The sequence below is a fragment of the Heterodontus francisci genome, chromosome 26, assembly GCF_036365525.1.
Source record: "Heterodontus francisci isolate sHetFra1 chromosome 26, sHetFra1.hap1, whole genome shotgun sequence".
Classification (NCBI taxonomy): Eukaryota; Metazoa; Chordata; class Chondrichthyes; order Heterodontiformes; family Heterodontidae; genus Heterodontus; species Heterodontus francisci.
In genome coordinates this window covers 33,566,955-33,586,239 of record NC_090396.1, presented here as the reverse complement: position 1 = coordinate 33,586,239, position 19,285 = coordinate 33,566,955, and the positions used below count along the sequence as shown (strand labels likewise).

Sequence of the window (19,285 nt, the reverse complement as noted above, 5' to 3'; positions counted from 1 at the left end):
GCAGGGCTGTGAGCAATAATGTTCCATTGGCTGGCTACCAGGAGCAAAGTGGTCACAGGATAGTATCAACCATATTACAAAGTGTGAAAGGGGCACCTTAGCCGGTATGCTATTACTAGTTCAACAGACATTCAATCAAAATGATTCATGTGAATCTGCAGTACTGATTTTATAAATATTATTACATGGCACTTCACAAACTTCTCATTTTTCAAGATATCTATTTAAATACAGTGTAAAATAAGTATAATCATTGCATATATTGATTGCACTGTTAACAGAGTACAAAGAAGCCAATTCTATTACTGTGTCTGGAACAAGTTAGTTCAAAAATTATCTTTGTGCACCACAAAGTAAGGTCTCATTTTGTTCTGTCAACCACCCACTTCAAATATGCATTGGAAGAAAAGTGCTGGGTTGATGTTATATGAAATATATCAAGTTGCAGATACTGTTGGCAATTGGGAAAATTCCATCTGTTCAACAGGCAAAATTCCTGAAAAAAAAAGTCTGCATTAAGGGAAAAATGCAGGCTTTTCCAGGCTTTCCTTTATGTGAATCAGGGACATGTGTGCCCTGAACACAGGGCCATCTGCTTTAAAGATAAGCAGCATGTCAATTACATTTCTTATGACATGGCCGAGGGTGGTCTCTGAAATAAAAGTAGAGCTGCGCTGCCTTTGACTTAATTTTTAGCTGAAGGAGGAGTATTGAATAGTTCAAGGCTCAACAGTTTCCAGTCCTTTGAAATTTAATGGCAGCAACATGTGGAACCTTACAAATCATTCCCATTAATTGATTAGGAGTAACCAATTTAGATTGCTTCTCATTGCCCCCTCAGAAAACATTCATACCTGGCAAATCCTTGTATGACATTTAGGTTTTGCTGTAGATTTCATGGTATTTCTAAAAACATCTATTGATGATATAATCTTGATTATTGTAAACATAAACATTATATTAGAACAAACCTTTAAAGTTAGAAAAGCTGAGCAATTTTTTAAAAACTCTATAGATAGTGCAATGCTAAGCTGTATCTAACCAAAGAGGACTCTTACGCCAATTAACATTTACTTTTGAACAGTACTGTTTATAAATGTTATATTGGTACGGTTAGTATCAGACTGCAAACAAATATCAAAAGTGCAATCAATTTTAAAGTCAGAAGCTAATCAGCTTATTTCCTTCATGGAATGTGGCAGCTTCCACGTTCATATTTATTAAAAATAAGTACATATTGTAAACTGAGTAACACTGTTTCACTTTACATTCTACTTCCCTAGTGTTCAGGGTTTATGTTTGTAGAGTTAAATTACCAAAAATGTAAGTGAGTACAGTACTTTTGCTCAGTGACTATTCAATGGCGAGCTGTAGCTTATGGAGAAATGAGAAACTTCTCAATTATCAAAAATAAAATGGTGACATTTCATTTCGTTCTACTTCACTTTGGGTGTAGATTCTCCTCCTTACATTGCTGTAGATTGGAATTTATCTCGAGCAGAGAACAGTGTTCAACAAAATATAGCATGACTTCCAAGATATGAATGTTATACTTTCCAGTTTACTTCAAACATCCAGCATATTTCAGAGCACTTAAGACATGATATGGGACTGCATGGTGTCATATTTATTGATTTCTTCTCCCAATGTTGCTCTGTAAAAAGACACTATGAGATGCTCAACAATAAACTGTGGCAACTCTCCATCCAATTTCACAGCTCCCACCACGCCATTCAGGTCAAACAATCCCAAGCAAGAGGAAGCAACGTGATGGCAGCAGGGATTTGTTCAGCAGCTCATCTGATGCAAAAATCAAGAATGGAAACACTGGTTGGACTTTTACGCACCCCCACCCCTCCCCTGGGAGCGGGCTGGGAGGTGGGCAAAAAAGCAAGTGAGAGGTGAAGGGTGCCGTACCCGTCGCCTACCTGCCTCCGTTGCTATTTTACCAGTGGTGGGGGAGGTGACAAACGGCCTGCCTTCCCAAGGCCAATTGAGGCCCTTAAGTGCCCAATTAATTGCACTTAAGGACTGCCTCCCACCACTGCTGGTATCTTACCAGCGGCACATGGGCACTTCTGCACAAGGTGGCAGTCCAGTAATACCTGGCTGCCTCCTTACGGGCTGGGGGGGGGTGGGACACTCCTGATCGAGCACCCTGTGCCCAAGGGAGGAACCCCACCCCCAGCAGCACAGACCGCTCCCCTGAAAACAAGCTCCCCTGCCCTACATTGCGACCCCCAACCCCCTAACCGGGGCCCAGCCGATTGTCCCTGGCAAGGTCTGACTCCCACTCATCCTTTTCTAGGGCCTCCTCTGTTGTTGCTGGTCCTGGCTGGGTCAGTCCCAGCAGTGGCCACTACTCCCATTGGCACTGCTGGGACTGAAAAACTGCCAGCCCTCTGACTGACTGGCAGTTCTTGGAGGTGGGACTCCTGCCTCAGGGGCGGAAGTCTCAACCGAGGCCAATTAAGGGCCTGGGCCATGTAAAATTTCAGCTCACCCTGACTTTTTTCTCACAAGGTAAAATTCCAGCCACTGTTTGGCAATATAAGAACATAAACCAATGGGACTGTACACTGAAGTTCAAATGGTATGGCAAATTGATAAAGAAAACCTCATTTGTATTTCAATTCAAAAATGGCACTATATTTGTTCAAATATTGAACCAATAAAGTAGAGTAGTCATATACTGGGAGCTAAATGGTTCTCTAAAGTAATAAGCAGACATTTCATCTCTTATTAATAAATACCTTTCATCTACTGTGAAAATATCGAAGCATCCATTAGCCAGCATCTGGTCAAGCATCTTCAGCATAGGGATGGACACCCTAAAAAATAATAAAAGTGTTGAAGGAGGAGGAAAATTGGAAATGAATTACTATCTCAAAGCCACGCTAACTTGGGCTTATCTTTATCTTTCAAAATAAATACTTCACAACATGATGGTTGATTTAGAGTAATTAACGTTCATAAAACTTTATAAAACACTGGTTTGGCCTCAACTGAAGTAGTGTGTCCAAATTTGGGCGCCAGACTTTAGGAAGGATATGAAGGCATTAAAGAGGGTGCAAAAAAGATTTATGAGAATGGTTCCAGAGATGAAGGACTTCAGTTATGCGGATAGATTGTAGAATCTGGAGTTTTCGCCTTAGAGAATGGAAGGTTCAGAGGAGATTTGAGAGAGGTGTTCAAAATCATGAGTGGTCTAGACAGCGTAGGTAGGGAGAAACTGTTCCCATTGGAGGAAGGGTCGAGAACCAGAAGACACCAATTTAAGGCGAATGGCAAAAGAACCAAAGGCAACGTTTTTATGAGGAAAAACGTTTTTATGTAGCAAATGATTAGGATCTGGAATGCACTACCTGAGAGTGTGGTGCTGACAGATTCAATTGTGGCTTTCAAAAGGGAATTGGATAATTAGCGGAAGAGAGCACATTTGCAGAGCTATAGGGAAAAGACAGGGCAGTGAGACTGAGTTGCTCTTGCAGAGCACGAGGAAAAACATGATGGGCCGAATGTCCTCCTTCTGTGCTGTGAACCATTCTATTTCAGAAAGGCTTCTATATTTGAGTAGCATAAATAAAAAAGGCAGTACCTGCAGAGTGCGGTGGGAGGTATTGGAGGGGCAGGGGGCAGAGAATCACACAAAAATTATGCCTAAAAACATTTAAGTTGCCGTGGCTGTATCCTGCAAATTATTACTAACTGAAACCAGATTAGAGAGAGATCTTTTCACACAAGAACATTTGTCCCATTGGTGGTCCTTTCTGAAGTGCAATCAGAAAGGAACAGTATCCAAGCAAAAATCTGTATGATACAATTACAACAGTTACTGCTTATATGTCATTAGTCAGTTTAGCTAAAATACTGACACAAGTTCCATAAGATTAGTTATTTTTGTTTAATTGACCAACACGAGATAACAAAGGAGGTGTAGATTGGACATTATCTCTTGCCCCATTATGTTATCTCTTGCCCCACCCACACCTCACTTGCTTATAACCTGTGACATTTCTAATATTTGTCAGTTCCGAAGAAGGGTCACTGACCCGAAACGTTAACTCTACTTCTCTTTCCACAGATGCTGCCAGACCTGCTGAGTGGTTCCTGCATTTCTTGTTTTTATTTCAGATTTCCAGCATCTGCAGTATTTTGCTTTTAAAGAACTACCAGAGTTGACCACCTACGAAAAGTGTACTTTCCAAACAATAAATATGCGATATACATTGCCACCTGCTTCCCCACCTGTCATTATGTATATTATCCTTAAAGATTTGTATTAAGACTCCACAAAACTTGTTCATGGCTTCCAGGTCATTGCGGATTGTTTTGAGATAATCAAAGAGTGACTGGGCTGAATATCGCACCTGAAATACAAAGTAGAATGGAGCAAGTCAAGATTATAAAAACATTCCACTGCATGGAAGTATGGTGAATTTAACAAGTAAGACACAAATTTAAAAACCAACTGTTGTTGAAGTTGGCTTTGTTACGATACAGACAGTACCATTCTTTTTCCCTCAAAAACAAAATGCAAGTAACAATCAGCTTCTCCCATTGAAAGCCATGGGGTCATTAAAAAAAAGAGGAACACAATTATATTCAACACAGAAGTCATTTATAGTGGCACTGTGAGTCTTTTCAGCATGAAAAAAGCTGACCAACACATAACTAAAGGAAACGCTTTAGTCTTGGCAAATACCTTCCTAGTCAATATCAAAAGAAAACTTTAGAACTGAATTTAGATGAAGGGTCACACCCAAACACTTTGCTTTTAAGACCTTAATATATATGAGGCTAGATGTTACTGCTGTTAATAATAGTGAACACTTAACTCATTGATATGGCATTCTTCTGTCTACTTCATTGGAGGCATTAACCTATTTAGTCATCCAGGGAGCTCTGGCTTTGGTTCCCCGTGGCAAACTGTAGGGCTACGGGGAAAGGGCAAGGGGGTGGAACTAACTGAGCTGCTCTTGCACAGAGCCGGCTTGGACACAACAGGCTGAAAGGCCTCCTTCCGTGCTATAATCATTCTCTGATTTAAAATAACCAGATCTGGTCTGGCAGCTGCCAGTCTTGCCCAATTACCCTAATTGGATAGCAACTTCTAATCTCAGTGAAAAAAAAAACAGATTTTTTTTCTGTCTGAAACACCCATAAACTGACATGGGTTGAAATGCTTACTGTCAACGTAAAAAAGCTGACTGTTTGCATATGCGAAGGTATCTCTGTCCTATCTTCAATCTCTTCTACTCCCAGTCCACCTTTGGAAATTCGCTCGCTTCCATTGAATACTCAAGAAAAATCCTATTGTTACATTAATTACCACCAATCAACTTGAAAGCTCCAACATCAACATTAATTGCCAGTATGTTTTTTGGTGTGGCTTTTCTAATGGACTTACTTGAATTTATAAGCTTCAGTTATTTTTAATGTTAGCAGCTAGCCGGAATGACAGTATCTCAACATAAATGATATAACCATCATTTGGATACTGATCAGCAGAGGCTGAAATGCTGTCTGGAGTATTAAGGTGAGCTTAGATCAAATGCATTTTTTCTGCTACTCACTTACTGAACTTGCCCCATCCATTTATGTATCACTGCATCTGTGGTAGTTTGAAATAAATAAATTAAAATCTTACCTCAGCAATACAAAAACAGAATGTAGGAAAGGTGAAGGTTGTCTTTTTTCCCCCCAATGTGTACTCCTTAGTCATTCCCAAATTCTTTTAAGATTTATAAATAAAATACTGAATAAAAAAAATTGCAATAAGCACCAACAATGGGCATGCAACTATGTCGATAAATTGAGAGAGCCTGGAAATCATTGTGAAAAGAACAGCGATGTAAGTGGACAACAGAAGATTACTTTGAGCCTAATAAAAGATAAACTTTATGAAATATTAAGGTTGCCACATAGCAAATGTGCTGAATTTAAAATTGTTGCTGCTATTTCTGTGGTGTCTGCACTAGAACCAGGTAATTAAACCGTTATGGAAATGCACCTCATTGCGGTGAGAAAAGGTAAATTGCTTTATTTAACTGAATATAGATCACACATAATCCAGATCCACTGTAGGTAAAACTGCAGGCAAAATTAAATATTTATGGAAAATAAGGGCCGGATTTTATCACATTGATGCCAGTCCCGCTATCGGGACCAAAATGGGCGCGAGGCACATCAGAGATAGGTGCGGCTGGCCGCACGCGATCCAGTGGTGACCAGCCAACTAAACCAATGATTTGTGGGACCCGACCGATTGCGTGGCTGGAGTCAGGTCTGGAGGCAGAGAGCTGAAGCCTTGCAGGTGCTGATGCCATTTTTAAAGGGCTGCCAGCCATGCAGGTAAATTTGCAGTCTGCAGGCCTAGGGGAGGAGGTGGTCACAGAATATTTAGGAGATGGCTGAGAGTAGACCCCAGGCAGCCCCACGCTTCCCTGATGCCTTCCTCCAGATACTTATCCAGGCTTCCAGGGAGAGAAAGCACATTTTATTCCTGAGGGACAGGAGGAGGAGACCTGGCAGCCTAATCAAACAGGCCTAGCTCCAGATAGCACAGGTGGTCAGCAGCCTCAGGGTAACATCAAGCACATGGCTCCAGTGCCTGAAGCAGCTCAATGACGTCATCCAGGCAGTGGAAGTGAGTACCTCTTAATGCCTTCACCTTGGGCCTTGCATCTGTTGAAACAGGAGGGTGCACTGGGTGGAGAGGGAGTGCCCACCCAGATGTGCGCAAAGAGTCAGAGGATGCATGCAAACTGTCTGGGCCATGGTGAAGTGGCTAGAAAGGGAAGCCACTTGTCATAGCACACAGTTGTGAGGTCCCTGGAAAGGGGCTACATGCAGGAGGAATCTGTGTGCCCCCGTGAGTGGCAGCTGGACTACCACCAGCCTATGTCTTGGGGGTGTTCTTGCTGGGCAACACACACGCTTCCTTCCCTCCATCTGCAGGAGAAAATAGCACAAAATCAGAGAGCTTGGGCCAAAACAGGCAGCAGACTGCCCATTCTCCATATATTAACCCCGATGAAGGAGGCGGCCACAGAGCTGTCTGGACCTCAGAACAGCCGGAGCGTCGTGGACAGAGAGGCAGGGGCACCTTCCCTTCACGGTGAGTAAAGTCGCCATGGGCAAAAGTGTGCATCTGCAGCAATAGAGCTATCATTAGGCATCCGGTGCCTACAGGGGTCTCCAATGTAGGGGTGTGTGCTAATGTGGGGAGGGGAGGCCCTTGACCCCGACATGTCTCTGTTCTTCCAGGTAGGTCAAGTGGTGCCTGCTCAAATAGCCTCCGAGACTGCAGGGGAGCCTGTCACCTCTGAGGGGGAGGACGGCACCTCAGAAGGTCCATCGTCACCTCATACTCTTGCACCCCCACCATCGCAGATATTTACATGTTGGTGGGTTTGTAGTCACGGTTAGATCTGGGCGCACAATCTGGTGAGCACAGCACTGACGTGCCCGAGCAGCTGACAGAAGCTGTGACAGTCCAGGGTTCCCAGTCGAATGCCAGGCCCTTGCTAAGGCGGCTAATGACGCGCCTCTTGCGTCAGCAGCATCACGGGAAATGTTGTAGTTGCAGCAAAAAGTCCAGCAATATCTGGCATAAATACCAGAGGCAATGTGTGCTCAAGCCCAGATGATGGTGGAGGAGTCCATCCAAGCCTTCAGCTCAGCACTGTCTCTGACTGGTGTGAGTCCTCCATTGACAGATTGGCACCTCTGATGGAGAGCCCCATCTAGCAGACCACCGGGTCCTCTGCACTCTCAGGAGAGCAGGGAGACAGAAGTCTGCCTTGCTAGGGAGGAGGACTGGCTGCCTACCAAAGCTGGGGGCTCCTCTCAGGATGCTCATGGTGCAGGCAGCTGCTCCCCTGCCCCTCCGCCAGTGTTGCCAGATTTTCCTTCATTCCTGCCAACAGAGGGTGATACTGCTTCTGTGCAGTGGACCCTCAGCATGCTGGGGCTCTCAGGCCTAAGGCATCCAGAGGATAACTGCCAGGGTCATCCCTAGCCAAGGGGCAGCAAGGTCAGCAGTATTCCTCCACTTCAGCTGACAGCGCAGGGGGAGCACTTCATAGGAGTTCACACAAGAGAATAAAGAAGCGCACATTGAATCACGGGGTTATCATGGGTGATTGTGTCCTTTAATTAGGGTCTGTCGTAACTGTGAATAAATCGTTTCTTTAAAGCACAGACTACTTCCCTCATCTTCTGTCAGGCCTTTGGCCCTTCGCTGCAAACCAGTCTCTGAAGAGGCTGGAGGCAAGATATCATGCTGTGAGGTCAACTCTGGAGCCTGCCCAGATCTGCGATGCGTGAATGATCAATGAGCGAGTGCCTCCTGAAGGAAGGAATTAAGGAAGGCGACAGCATGGCTGCATAAAGGTATGTCTTTATTAGTCAAGTTACTACTGGCAGTAAGGATCAAAGGAAATGCAAATAGATAAGGGCATTACGAGCCTCCCTTGCACATATCTCACAGCTAATCTCACGTTTTCCGCGTGATCCTTTATCTGGCTTTGCTTAGCCAACTCTGTCCTCCGTATCTTCATTGTCGAGGAAGCAGTCCTCTCCTTGCTATCCTTGTTGCTCATCGGCTCCCCCCTCTGCAGTGCCAGGTTGTGCAGTAGACAGCAGACCACCACGATACATGCAACCCTTATCAGGGCATACTGAAGGGCTCCACAGGACCAATCTAGACACCTGAATCTCATTGAACAGACCAATAGCCTGCTCTATGGTAGCTCGCTTGTCACGTGCTAGGCACTGTACATCTCTGCCCCATCCGTGTGTTGTTTCTCACAGGTGTCAGTAGCCATGTCCTCAGTGAGTAGCCCTCGTCTCCAAGGATCCATCCCTGAAGGCGTGAGGGAGACCAGAGAAGTTCTGGCACCTAGGACTGTGTCAAAATGAAGGCATCGTGGCAACTTCCAGAGAAACATGCACAAACCTGCAGGATCTGTTTAAGCTGGTCTCAGACCAGTTGTACACTGAAGTCGAAGTCCTTTCTGTTGATGAAGGCCGCTGGTTGGTGTTCAGGAGCCTTGATGGCCACATGCCTGCAATCAGTGACACCCTGCATCTGGGGGAATCCAGCAATGCCCTCGAACCTGATGATGGCCCTTTCAGCTTGGAAGTTAGGATCCGTGCAGAAGGGCACATAGTCACCAGCCCTCCTGTAAAGGGCATTGATGACCTCCTTGATGCATCAATGAGCCGCTGTCTGCGAGATCCCACATATGTCCCCAATGGATCCCTGGAATGATCCAGAGTCATGGAAATTCAGTGCCATGGTGACCTTCAGTGCCAGCGGCATTGGATTCCCACCAAGTAGCCTGGGGCACAGGTCGTCCTGCATCATAGTACACAGGGCAGCGAGGGCCTCCCTGGAGAGGCGGTGACTTCGTTGACACTGCCTCTTGGACATCTGCAGGTAGTTGAGCCTCGACCTATAGACCCTCTCTGGAGGGTACCTCCTTCTGCGTGGAGGCAGCTGCTGGCTTTCCCCTCTGTGCCCTTCTCCACTATTTGGAGGCCGCTGCTGACCCTCCTGTGACCACACTGGTCATTGTGGTGCCACTGCAGATGCCTGGCCCTTCCTTCCACTTTGTTGCATCTCCTCCTCAATGAGGTCCCCAAAGCCTGGATGAATGAAGCCCATGATAGGTAGTTTCTCTCTAAACACTGGTCCTTCATTCCCAGTGGCAGCACCCCCCACCACTTCTTGCCCCCACATGTGAGCTTTGCCAAGGTGGCACTTGACCATTGCCTGCCCTTGCAGTGGCTACCTCACAACTCAAAGGCCCTTGCCCTCACTCCACACACAAGGCACGCTGCCCTGCCTTCGCCATCCTGCCCGGCAGTCAATGGCAGCCCTCCGGCTGGCCTCCCCTTACAGCCAGCCATGATTTCCTGCCTCCATGTCACCTACTTGATGGAGGCAAGCTTTTGAAGCCCCATGAACATAAGAACTAAGAGCAGGAGTAGGCAATTCAGCTCCTTGAGCCTGCTCCACCATTTAATACGATCATGGCTGATCTCATCTTGGCCTCAACTCCACTTTCCAGCCCGTTCTCCATAACCCTTCAACCCTTTACTAATTAAAAATCTGTCTATCTCCTCCTTAAATTTACTCAATGTCCCGGCATCCACCGCACTCTGGGGTAGTGAATTCCACAGACTCACGACCCTTTGAGAGAAGTAATTTCTCCTCATCTCTGTTTGAAATCTGCTACCCCTTATCCTAAAACTATGACCTCTCGTTCCAGATTACCCCACCAGAGGAAATACCCTCTCTATGTCTACTTTGTCAATCCCCTTAATCATCTTATATACCTCAATTAGATCGCCTCTCATTCTTCTAAACTCCAGAAAGTAAAGGCCTAAACTGCTCAATCTCTCTTCATAAGACAAACCCCTCATCTCTGGAATCAATCTAGTGAACCTCCTCCGAACTGCCTCCAATGCAACTACATCCCGAATCAAAGTAAGGGGACAAAAACTGTACGCAATACTCCAGATGTGGTCTCGCTAATGCCTTGTACAGTAGCAGCAACACTTCCCTACTTTTATACTCGAATTCCTTTAGCAATAAATGCCAAAATTCCATTTGCCTTCTTTATTACCTGCTGCACCTGCATACTAGTTTTCTGCGATTCATGCAAGAGGACACTTAGATCCCTCTGCACCGAAGCACTCTGAAGTTGCTCTCCATTTAGATAATAATTTGCCTTTCTATTCTTCCGACCAAAATGGATAACCTCACACTTATCCACATTAAACTCCATCTGCCAAATTTTGGTCCATTCACCTAACCTATCCATATCCATTTGTAAATTTCTTATTTCTTTATTGCAACTTACTATCCCACCTATTTTAGTGTCATCTGCAAATTTGGCTATCGTACCTTCTATCCCTGCATCCAAGCCACTAATATAGATTGTAAATAGTTGGGGCCCAAGGACTGAACCCTGTGGCACCCCACGAGATACATCTTGCCAACCAGAAAAAGGACCCATTTATCCTGACTCTGTTTTCTGTTGGTGAGCCAATCCTCTATCCAAGCTAATAAATTGCCCCTGATCCCACGTGATCTTACATTATGTATTAACCTTTTGTGCTGCACCTTATCAAATGCCTTCTGGAAGTTCAAATATACTACATCTACAAGATCCCCATTTTCCACGTTACTTGTTACATCTTCGAAGAACTCTAGCAAATTAGTCAAACACGATTTACCCTTCATGCTGACTCTGATGGATTGCTTTTTGGCTTTCTAAATGTCCTGTTATTATTTCCTTAATAATGGATTCTAACAATTTCCCAACGACAGATGTTAAACTAACTGGTCTATAGTTTCCTACTTTCTGCCTCTCTCCCTTTTTGAATAACGGTGTTATATTAGCATTTTTCCAATCCAATGGAACCTTCCCCACATCCAAGGAATTTTTGAATATTATAATCAATGGATCCACTGGCTGGAATTTTACGCCACCCCAGCGGGTCGGATGGTGGCGTGGGGGCGGCATAAAATTGAGCGTCAGGCTCGGGGAGCCTACCCGCCTCACTTCCGCCTCCGGACACGTTTACGGTGGTCAAGCAGGGGGAGGGAGGGTGGGAAACGGCCCGCCCGCCCGAGGCAAATCGAGACCCTTAAGTCGCCACTTAATGGCCACTTAAGAGCCCTCGCCCGCCTCCATGGGTATTTTAACAGTGGCAAGCGGGTGTGCTGGGGACGTGAAAGGTCACCCAGTGACAGCTGCCGGCCTTTCCGTGCCCCGGAAGGGGGGGGGGGGGGCGGGGGAGGGGGTGCAGGGCAGTCGGGCACAGGGTGTCGATTGAGGGCCACCCCCGCCTTCCAACCCACCCCCAAGGCCCAAGATACCGCCCTCCCTCCAAACGACCACTCCAACCTCACCAGGGAAGGACCGATCCGACTGGTGAGGGATGCCCCAAATTACCTTCCCTCCTCGATCCATGGCGTCGGCTGGGCTGCAGTCCCAGCAGTGGCCACCGCTCCCGATGGGGACTAAGAGCTGCCGGCCCGCTGATTGGCCAGCAGCTTACTGAGGCGGGACCTCCTCCCTCAAATGGGTAGAAGTCCGGCTCGGGACAATTAAAGCTTGGGGATCCGTTAAATACAGGACGGATACCCTGGCTAGGCGGAAGTGGGTTCACCACCGACTTTCACATCAGAGTCTGGCTCCCGCCCATCCAGCGAAAAATTCCGGCCACTATCTCCGCTGCCACTTCCAATAAGGCTCTAGGATGTAGGCCATCAGGCCCTGGGGATTTGTCTGCTTTCAATCTCAATAGTTTGCTCAGTACTTTTTCCCTAGTGATGATGATTGTTCTAAGTTCCTCCCTTTCTATTACCTCTGCATTACCTGCTACTATTGGGATGGTACTAGTGTCCTCCATCATGAAAACTGAGGCAAAATACTGATATAGTGTCTCCGCCATTTCTGTGTTCCCCACTATTAACTCCCCAGTCACATCCTCCAAGGGACCAACATTCACTTTAGCTACTCTCTTTCCTTTTATAAATTTAAAGAACCTTTTGCTATCCGTTTTTATATTTTGCGCTAGTTTTCTTTCATAACTTACCTTTGCTCTTATTACTTTTTTAGTAAACCTTTGTTGATCTTTAAAAGTTTCCCAATCTTCCAGCCTGCCACTGGCCTTTGCAATATGGCATGTCTTAGTTTTTGTCTTTGTGTTATCCTTAACGTCTTTGCTTAGCCATGGATGTTTTTTCCCCTTCTTATAATCTTTCTTCCTCTCTGGAATATATTTTAGTTGGGAGGAATTGAATATCTCCTTAAACAGCTGCCACTGCTCATCAACTGTCCTACCTTGCCGTCTTCCTGCCCAGTCCACTAAGGCCAAATCTGTCCTCATGCCTATGTTTAGCTCCAGAACACTAGTGTGAAACCCATGTGCTGTTCAAAAAATTCAAACCCAACCATAAAATTGCTTCCAATTGGCCTCTTAACTACCAGCCCACTTTGTCGCCGTCCAAACTCCGCCCTCAATTTTTGCCACCATTTGTAAAATTGGGATGGGACGTCACGTCGTCGGACTTGCTGTCTGATGTGTCCCATCCCGATTTTATGCCCCTCCCACCCGTTCCCGTTCCCTAGGTCGCTTAAAATTCAGCCCTATGCGTCATTAAAAATGCACAGTAGATGATCAATAAATTTTGACAAGGCTCTACCGTAACAAATTCAAATCTTTTTTGTTGATGGCAAGAATCTGTAGCTCCTGCTCTCAAAGCGTTAATGCGTTGCTCAAGAATTCTTGATGACTCACTTGGTAAAGTGAACAAATAACTGCACTCTTGCTGCCATCCCAGGCTGGACTCCCTCTTAGATAAACCTACAACTTCCCTCTGTGGCTCTCTTGGCATCATCTGAAGGGCTCATCACGGCACTCGGTGCTAGCTCATTAGAAGCAGCAACCCCAATTGCCCTAACCTGCTCGGTCGCCGAACTTTCCACCCAGCGCATGCGCTGGGGACTAATTTTGCCAAACTCTTCCTCATCCAACTCACCCCTCCCACTATTGACCCTGTGGACACTGACAGGTCAGCTCTCACCACCCCTCTACACACCTACCGCCGGATTTGTCAGTTCACTTGAACTTAATGTAGACGATTGCATCGACATCATGGCCTTGACGGAAACCTAGATGGGCGGTGATGACATCTTCCTCCGATATGAAGCCTTCCCACTTTGCTATACCTTCTACCGCTTACCTTGTTAAAACCATTGCAGTGGAGTTGTGGTGCTCATCATCAAATCAGACCTTAGTCTGACACCCTCTGGCACTTTCTTCTCCTTTGAGCATCTCACCTCTCATTCAAAACCCTTGTTCTCTACCACCCAGCCAAGTACAATAAAAATTTTCTCACCAAGATGTCTTCACTGCTTTCTTCCTTCAGCCTTTGCAAATTCCCATCCTCAGTGATTTCAACCTCCATCTCAACTCATCATGCTCCCTCTCCTCTAAGTTCAATGCCCTCTTATCCTCCTTAAATCGCTACCTCCCTGTAAACTCCCCAACTCATTCACAGCTATCCTCCCCACGCCCAACTTTGCAATCTCATGTGGTTTTGCTACTCCCTTTGTATTGAGCACAGATAAGCTAAATCTAATCACTTCCTTCTCCACCCTCAATCCCTTCCACCCTCCAATCCTACCTACTTCTGTATCCGACCCAGAAAAAAAAACTATTCCTCAGTTCACTTATAAATGCACTTTCAAAATCCCAATTGCCTAGCCTTTGGCCCTCTGCGCACCACAACATTTCAGCAGCTGCTGATTTGCTCAACCACACTCTCACCTACCCTATATGCCCTAGACCCCAATAAAACCATTGACCACTCACCCTGACCATTCCCCTTGGTATGGCCCTCATCTTCATTACCTTAAGTCCAAGAGACGTAGATTTGAAAACCTACGCCGGATAACTGGTTTAGCTATTTACCACTAGATCTGGCTGGACCACATAAAGCACTATCGGGTCTTGCTCTTGTCTGTTAAAATTGGTCACTTTCCCAGGATTATCCTGGAATGCAAAGATAACCCCTGGCTTCTTTTCTTCATTGCAACAGTCTTCTTCAACCCCTCTCCTCTGTCTCCTCCACCCTCACCTCCAACAATAAGTGCAAGGAGCTCATGGACTTCTTTGTCATTAAGATCGAGAGCATCTGATCAGCTGCGCCTTTGCCGCACCCTCCCTTCCACTCCCCACTAGATCAAACTTCCTTTAAAGATTTCCCCTGCCTTAGCCTTGAACTTGCATCTTTCTCTCGTTTGTCGCTCATCTCCTACCTGCCTTCGCATCCTCTCCAAGCTCAGCTTGCCCATGAGACCTACTTCCTGCTCCTTTGACCCTATTCCCAGCAAACTGCTGACCACCCAATATCCCCTCCTGGTCTCCATGTAGCTAATATTGTTAATGGTTCTCTCTCTTCAGGTGCTGTCTCTCTCTCCTTTACATCTATTGTCATCACCCCCTTTCCAAAAAAATCCCTCGACCGCACTGTCCTTGCGAACTATCACCCATCTCCAACCTTCCTTTCCCCTCCAAAGTTCTTGAAAGTGTTGTTGACTCCTAAATTTGTGCCATCCTTCCCAGAACTCTGTGTTTGAATCCTCCAATCACGTTTCTTGCCCCGCCACAGTACTGAAACGGCTCTTATCAAAGTCATAAACGACATCCTATCTGACTGTGACAAAAGTAAACTATCCCTCCTCATCCTGTAATGCAGCTTCTGATGCAGTTGACTACACCATCTTCCTCCAATGCTTCTCCACTGTCGTCCAGCTGGTGGGACTGCACTTACCTGGCTCCACTTGTATCTACCTAATCTAGGCCAGGGTATCACTTGCATTGCCTTTTCTTCCCGTTCCCGCACATTGCCTCTGCTATCCCCTCAGGATCTATCCTTAGCCCCCTCCTATTTCTCATCTACATCTTCCCATCGGCATCATCATCTAAAAGCACAGCATTAGTTTTTTTTTATTTGGGCGGCACAGTGGCGCAGTGGTTAGCACCGCAGCCTCACAGCTCCAGCGACCCGGGTTCAATTCTGGGTACTGCCTGTGTGGAGTTTGCAAGTTCTCCCTGTGTCTGCGTGGGTTTCCTCCGGGTGCTCCGGTTTCCTCCCACATGCCAAAAAGGACTTGCAGGGTGATAGGTTAATTGGCCATGATAAATTGCCCCTAGTATAGGTAGGGAAATATAGGGACAGGTGGGGATGTGGTAGGAATATGGAATTAGTGGAGGATTAGTATAAATGGGTGGTTGATGGTCGGCACAGACTCGGTGGGCTGAAGGGCCTGTTGCAGTGCTGTATCTCTAAACTAAACTATTCCACCACACTCCTGTCTGGCCTCCCATATTCTACACTGTGTAAATGTGAGGCCATCCAAAACGCTGCTGCCTGTGACCTTACTTGCACCAAGTCCTATTCAAATCCCTCCATAGCCTCCACCCTCTCTATCTCTAATCCGTTCCACCCCAGAACGCTCAGATATCTGCACTCATCTAATTCTGGCCTTCTGAGCGTCTCCAATTTTAATTGCTCCACCACTGGTGGCCATGCCTTCAGCTGCGTAAGACCTACGCTCTGGAATTCCCTCCCTAAACCTCTTGGACTCTCTACATCTCTTTTTTTCTTTTAAGGGGCTCCTTAAAACCTACCTCTTTGACCAAGGGCAGGATTTTCTATTTGGGTCAGGACTCTGACACAGTGTCATTTCCAGGTTTCTACCCTGCTCCAAGGGGGAAGCAGTCACAGGTCGCCATTTTTCCAGAGGTCGGTCCTAATTGGCTAGAGGGCTGATTTAAAGGCCAATTAGTAGCGGTGGGCACGGGAAGAAGGCGGGAGCTTGAAAATGGGGGCCTGATTTAAAGGCGTGATGACATCTATTATTATAACTGCTGTCCTGCAATACAATGACAGGCAAAAGTGAGCAGGGGGAGAGGCACAGGCCAGGCACCTGTGGCAGGGTTGTTCCAAGGTTTAGTGATGCCGCCTCTGACTTAATGCTGGAGGCTGTGTGAGAAAGGTGAGGGGCTCTGTTCCCGCATGATGGCAGGAGAAGCCCACCCAGCCAAACTAAGCAGGCCTGGCTGGAGGTGGCAGAGTATGTGAGCAGCCACAGTGTTGTTAGGAGGACCTGTGTGTGGTGCCACAAGAGGTTTAATTACCTTTTTTCACTCTGGCAAGGTGAGTGCAACGCAACACCCGGATGACAAGCCTCTAGGTCTGCAGCCACCAGCAGACGCAACAGCCGAGCAGCCTGAGGGCGCATGGTACTCCTGAAGGTGGGAGAAATGTGCGCCCAGGAACATTAATGACCTGTCAGCAACACTCAAAGCCCTAGTGTGACTAAGTATAAAAAGAAAACTCTCCTACATTTGAGGAACCTAAATTATGTTTTTCAGCATTTATTTCAGAACTTAGAATTAATATGATAGAGCCCTGTTTTATTTTTAAACATTGTAGACTGTGAGAGGAACGTGGCCAAGTTTAAAAAAAATGAAAATTATTATAAAGTTTGCAAGAGGTCTGTGTTAAAATAAATTGTAAGTTATCAGACCTTTTTCCTAAATGTTGGGCTCACTTGGCAAACTTAGTCAGGTGCCAATATATTCTTCAAAAATACCCAAGAAAGCGGATGGTATAATTTCAACAAAAATATTCAGGATTAGGTAAGTCAAAAATATCCAAACTTTGTTGTTGCACCCCACTATTTAAGCATTATGGAACTTTGCGAGTCACTTATCAAAAAATTTTGCAAATAGGACACTGCCCAGCACTAAGAAATTAAACATTTTGTGGAATTAAGACATCAAACAATTTCCCCAAGTTGAGTTGCAGACCTAACCCTCTGGCCCTTGTAATTCAAGTAGGTGAACACAGCAAAGAAATATTAGTGCTAATAGAAATGGAGCCACTTGCCAAAGATAAATAATCCTCTGACAACTCTTAGCTAGCTTTCATGATACCTACCACCTGTAAGATAAAAGAATTATCAACTATATCACAACCCAGACTGCTGGTAAAATGAAATGATTGACTATTTTTTTGTTTGTGTTTTTGTGGGGATTCTATTTTCCTTCATAAACCATCAATGATTCCTATTATTTGAATTTGATCTAATTGTACACAGTACATACTGCCACATTTTTGATTCCTATGAGCCAAACCACAGTGTGCTTGCCAAGTAAAAGCAAGACTATTATAATGGTAGCCATTGTTTTAGATATGTCTGTAAAGAAACTAAGTTAAACGATGCCATTAACTTGGCAGTTCAGAAGTTCTCGTGTTACAGAACTGGATTTTCTACCTTGCTACTTATTTGAACTTGCCTATATTCCTCGAGGAACTTTGACCAGTTTTGGTTGAGTTGCTTGTAGTATTTTACTTTAAAGGAGTGCCACATGTCAGAGAGAAAAGAAAATGATAGGTCTACACTAGCCGATAAAATAGGTCTTTAGACTAGCATAGACTGAGACAAAGAAAGGTCGGAGTAGAAACAACAGAGACTCACTCCTCCCAAAAACTGGGAAGAAATTGTACAGGATCTCTGTTGTATTTTGTTACCGGAAGCTATATGTTAATAGCACAGGTATTTTATCTTCTCCATCACACAGAACACTTACTTGCACTTTGAAACATTGCCCACCTCTGTGACTGCCACAGTCCCTCCGTTGCTGTAATCCTTATACCACTAATGCTCTGCTGACCTCCCATCCTTCACCCTCCAACTTATCTACAGCTGTTACATATATGATGCGTTCCCATTTCTCCAGCTTCAATGACTTACACTGGCTCTCCAACTCATATAAAATGTACAATCTTTGACCGCATCTGTAAATCCTTCCATAGTTTTACTGCAACCTTCCTCCACAAACTCCTTCAACCATATAACACCCACTAAGAATTCCTGCTCCTCTCACTCTTCTCTCCTTTGACCCACCATTGGTGGCAGAGCCCTCAGTAACCTGAATCTGACTCACTGGAATTCCTTCCCTAAATTTCCCTGTCTCTCTTCTATAAAAACCTCCAAAAATCTGACTCCTGCTCAAGCTTTTGTGTACCCTTTCTAATCTCTTCTTTGCTTGTTTTCCATACGCCTATCTGTGATGCATCTTGGGAAATTGTTTATGTTAAAGGTGTTCCATAAATAGCTGTTTCAAGGTTTTTCTGTTCACAAAATATGCCAATTCTATCATTATGAGTGACAATTACAAATATATGATTATATTTTGTATATTTTCCTACTATTCAACAGACTTTGGTCCTATAAACGTCAATAAGATGTGAATATACCTCATCAACTAATGAAAATATGTTTATTGATGTTAACATGGCATTAAAAATTTGGCTGGTGGGGGGTGGTGGTGAAGAAACAGTCTGTGGAGACTGCTTGCCAAGTAGCATTATAAAGTATTTCATGACAGCTAGTGCTCACAAAGCAATGCCCAAAACAAATGGTCTTGTAGTTCTAACTGACCTGAAAATACATGGAATATCTTAATATCTTCTTTCTCAGTAATTTTGTTTGCCTCGGTTCTAGTAAATTCAATTTGCAGTCACATGTGAATATTCTGTAAGGAGATAACTGCTGTTTACAACACATCCCAAAAATGCCATACTTTCAATTTAATCCTGGTCAGTACAGGGACAAAGCCTGCATGCCATTGCAGAGCTTTTCATTAGCATCCAAAAGGTGATAAATGGCATATAACCGATTCT

At 45.1% G+C, this 19,285-nt stretch overlaps 1 protein-coding gene across 2 annotated transcripts in view; it reads right to left on the bottom strand.

Annotated features, from left to right (window-relative positions):
• The window catches only part of tbcd (tubulin folding cofactor D), a 370,097-nt gene that overhangs the window by 23,577 nt on the left and 327,235 nt on the right, over nucleotides 1–19,285 (bottom strand). For both annotated transcript variants that reach the window (XM_068057991.1, XM_068057992.1), the window contains exons 33-34: nucleotides 4,249–4,370; nucleotides 2,754–2,831 (exon numbers count right to left, since the gene is read on the bottom strand). In XM_068057991.1, the coding sequence (XP_067914092.1) occupies nucleotides 2,754–2,831; nucleotides 4,249–4,370 (200 nt within the window). The remainder of the gene's footprint in view (nucleotides 1–2,753; nucleotides 2,832–4,248; nucleotides 4,371–19,285) is intronic.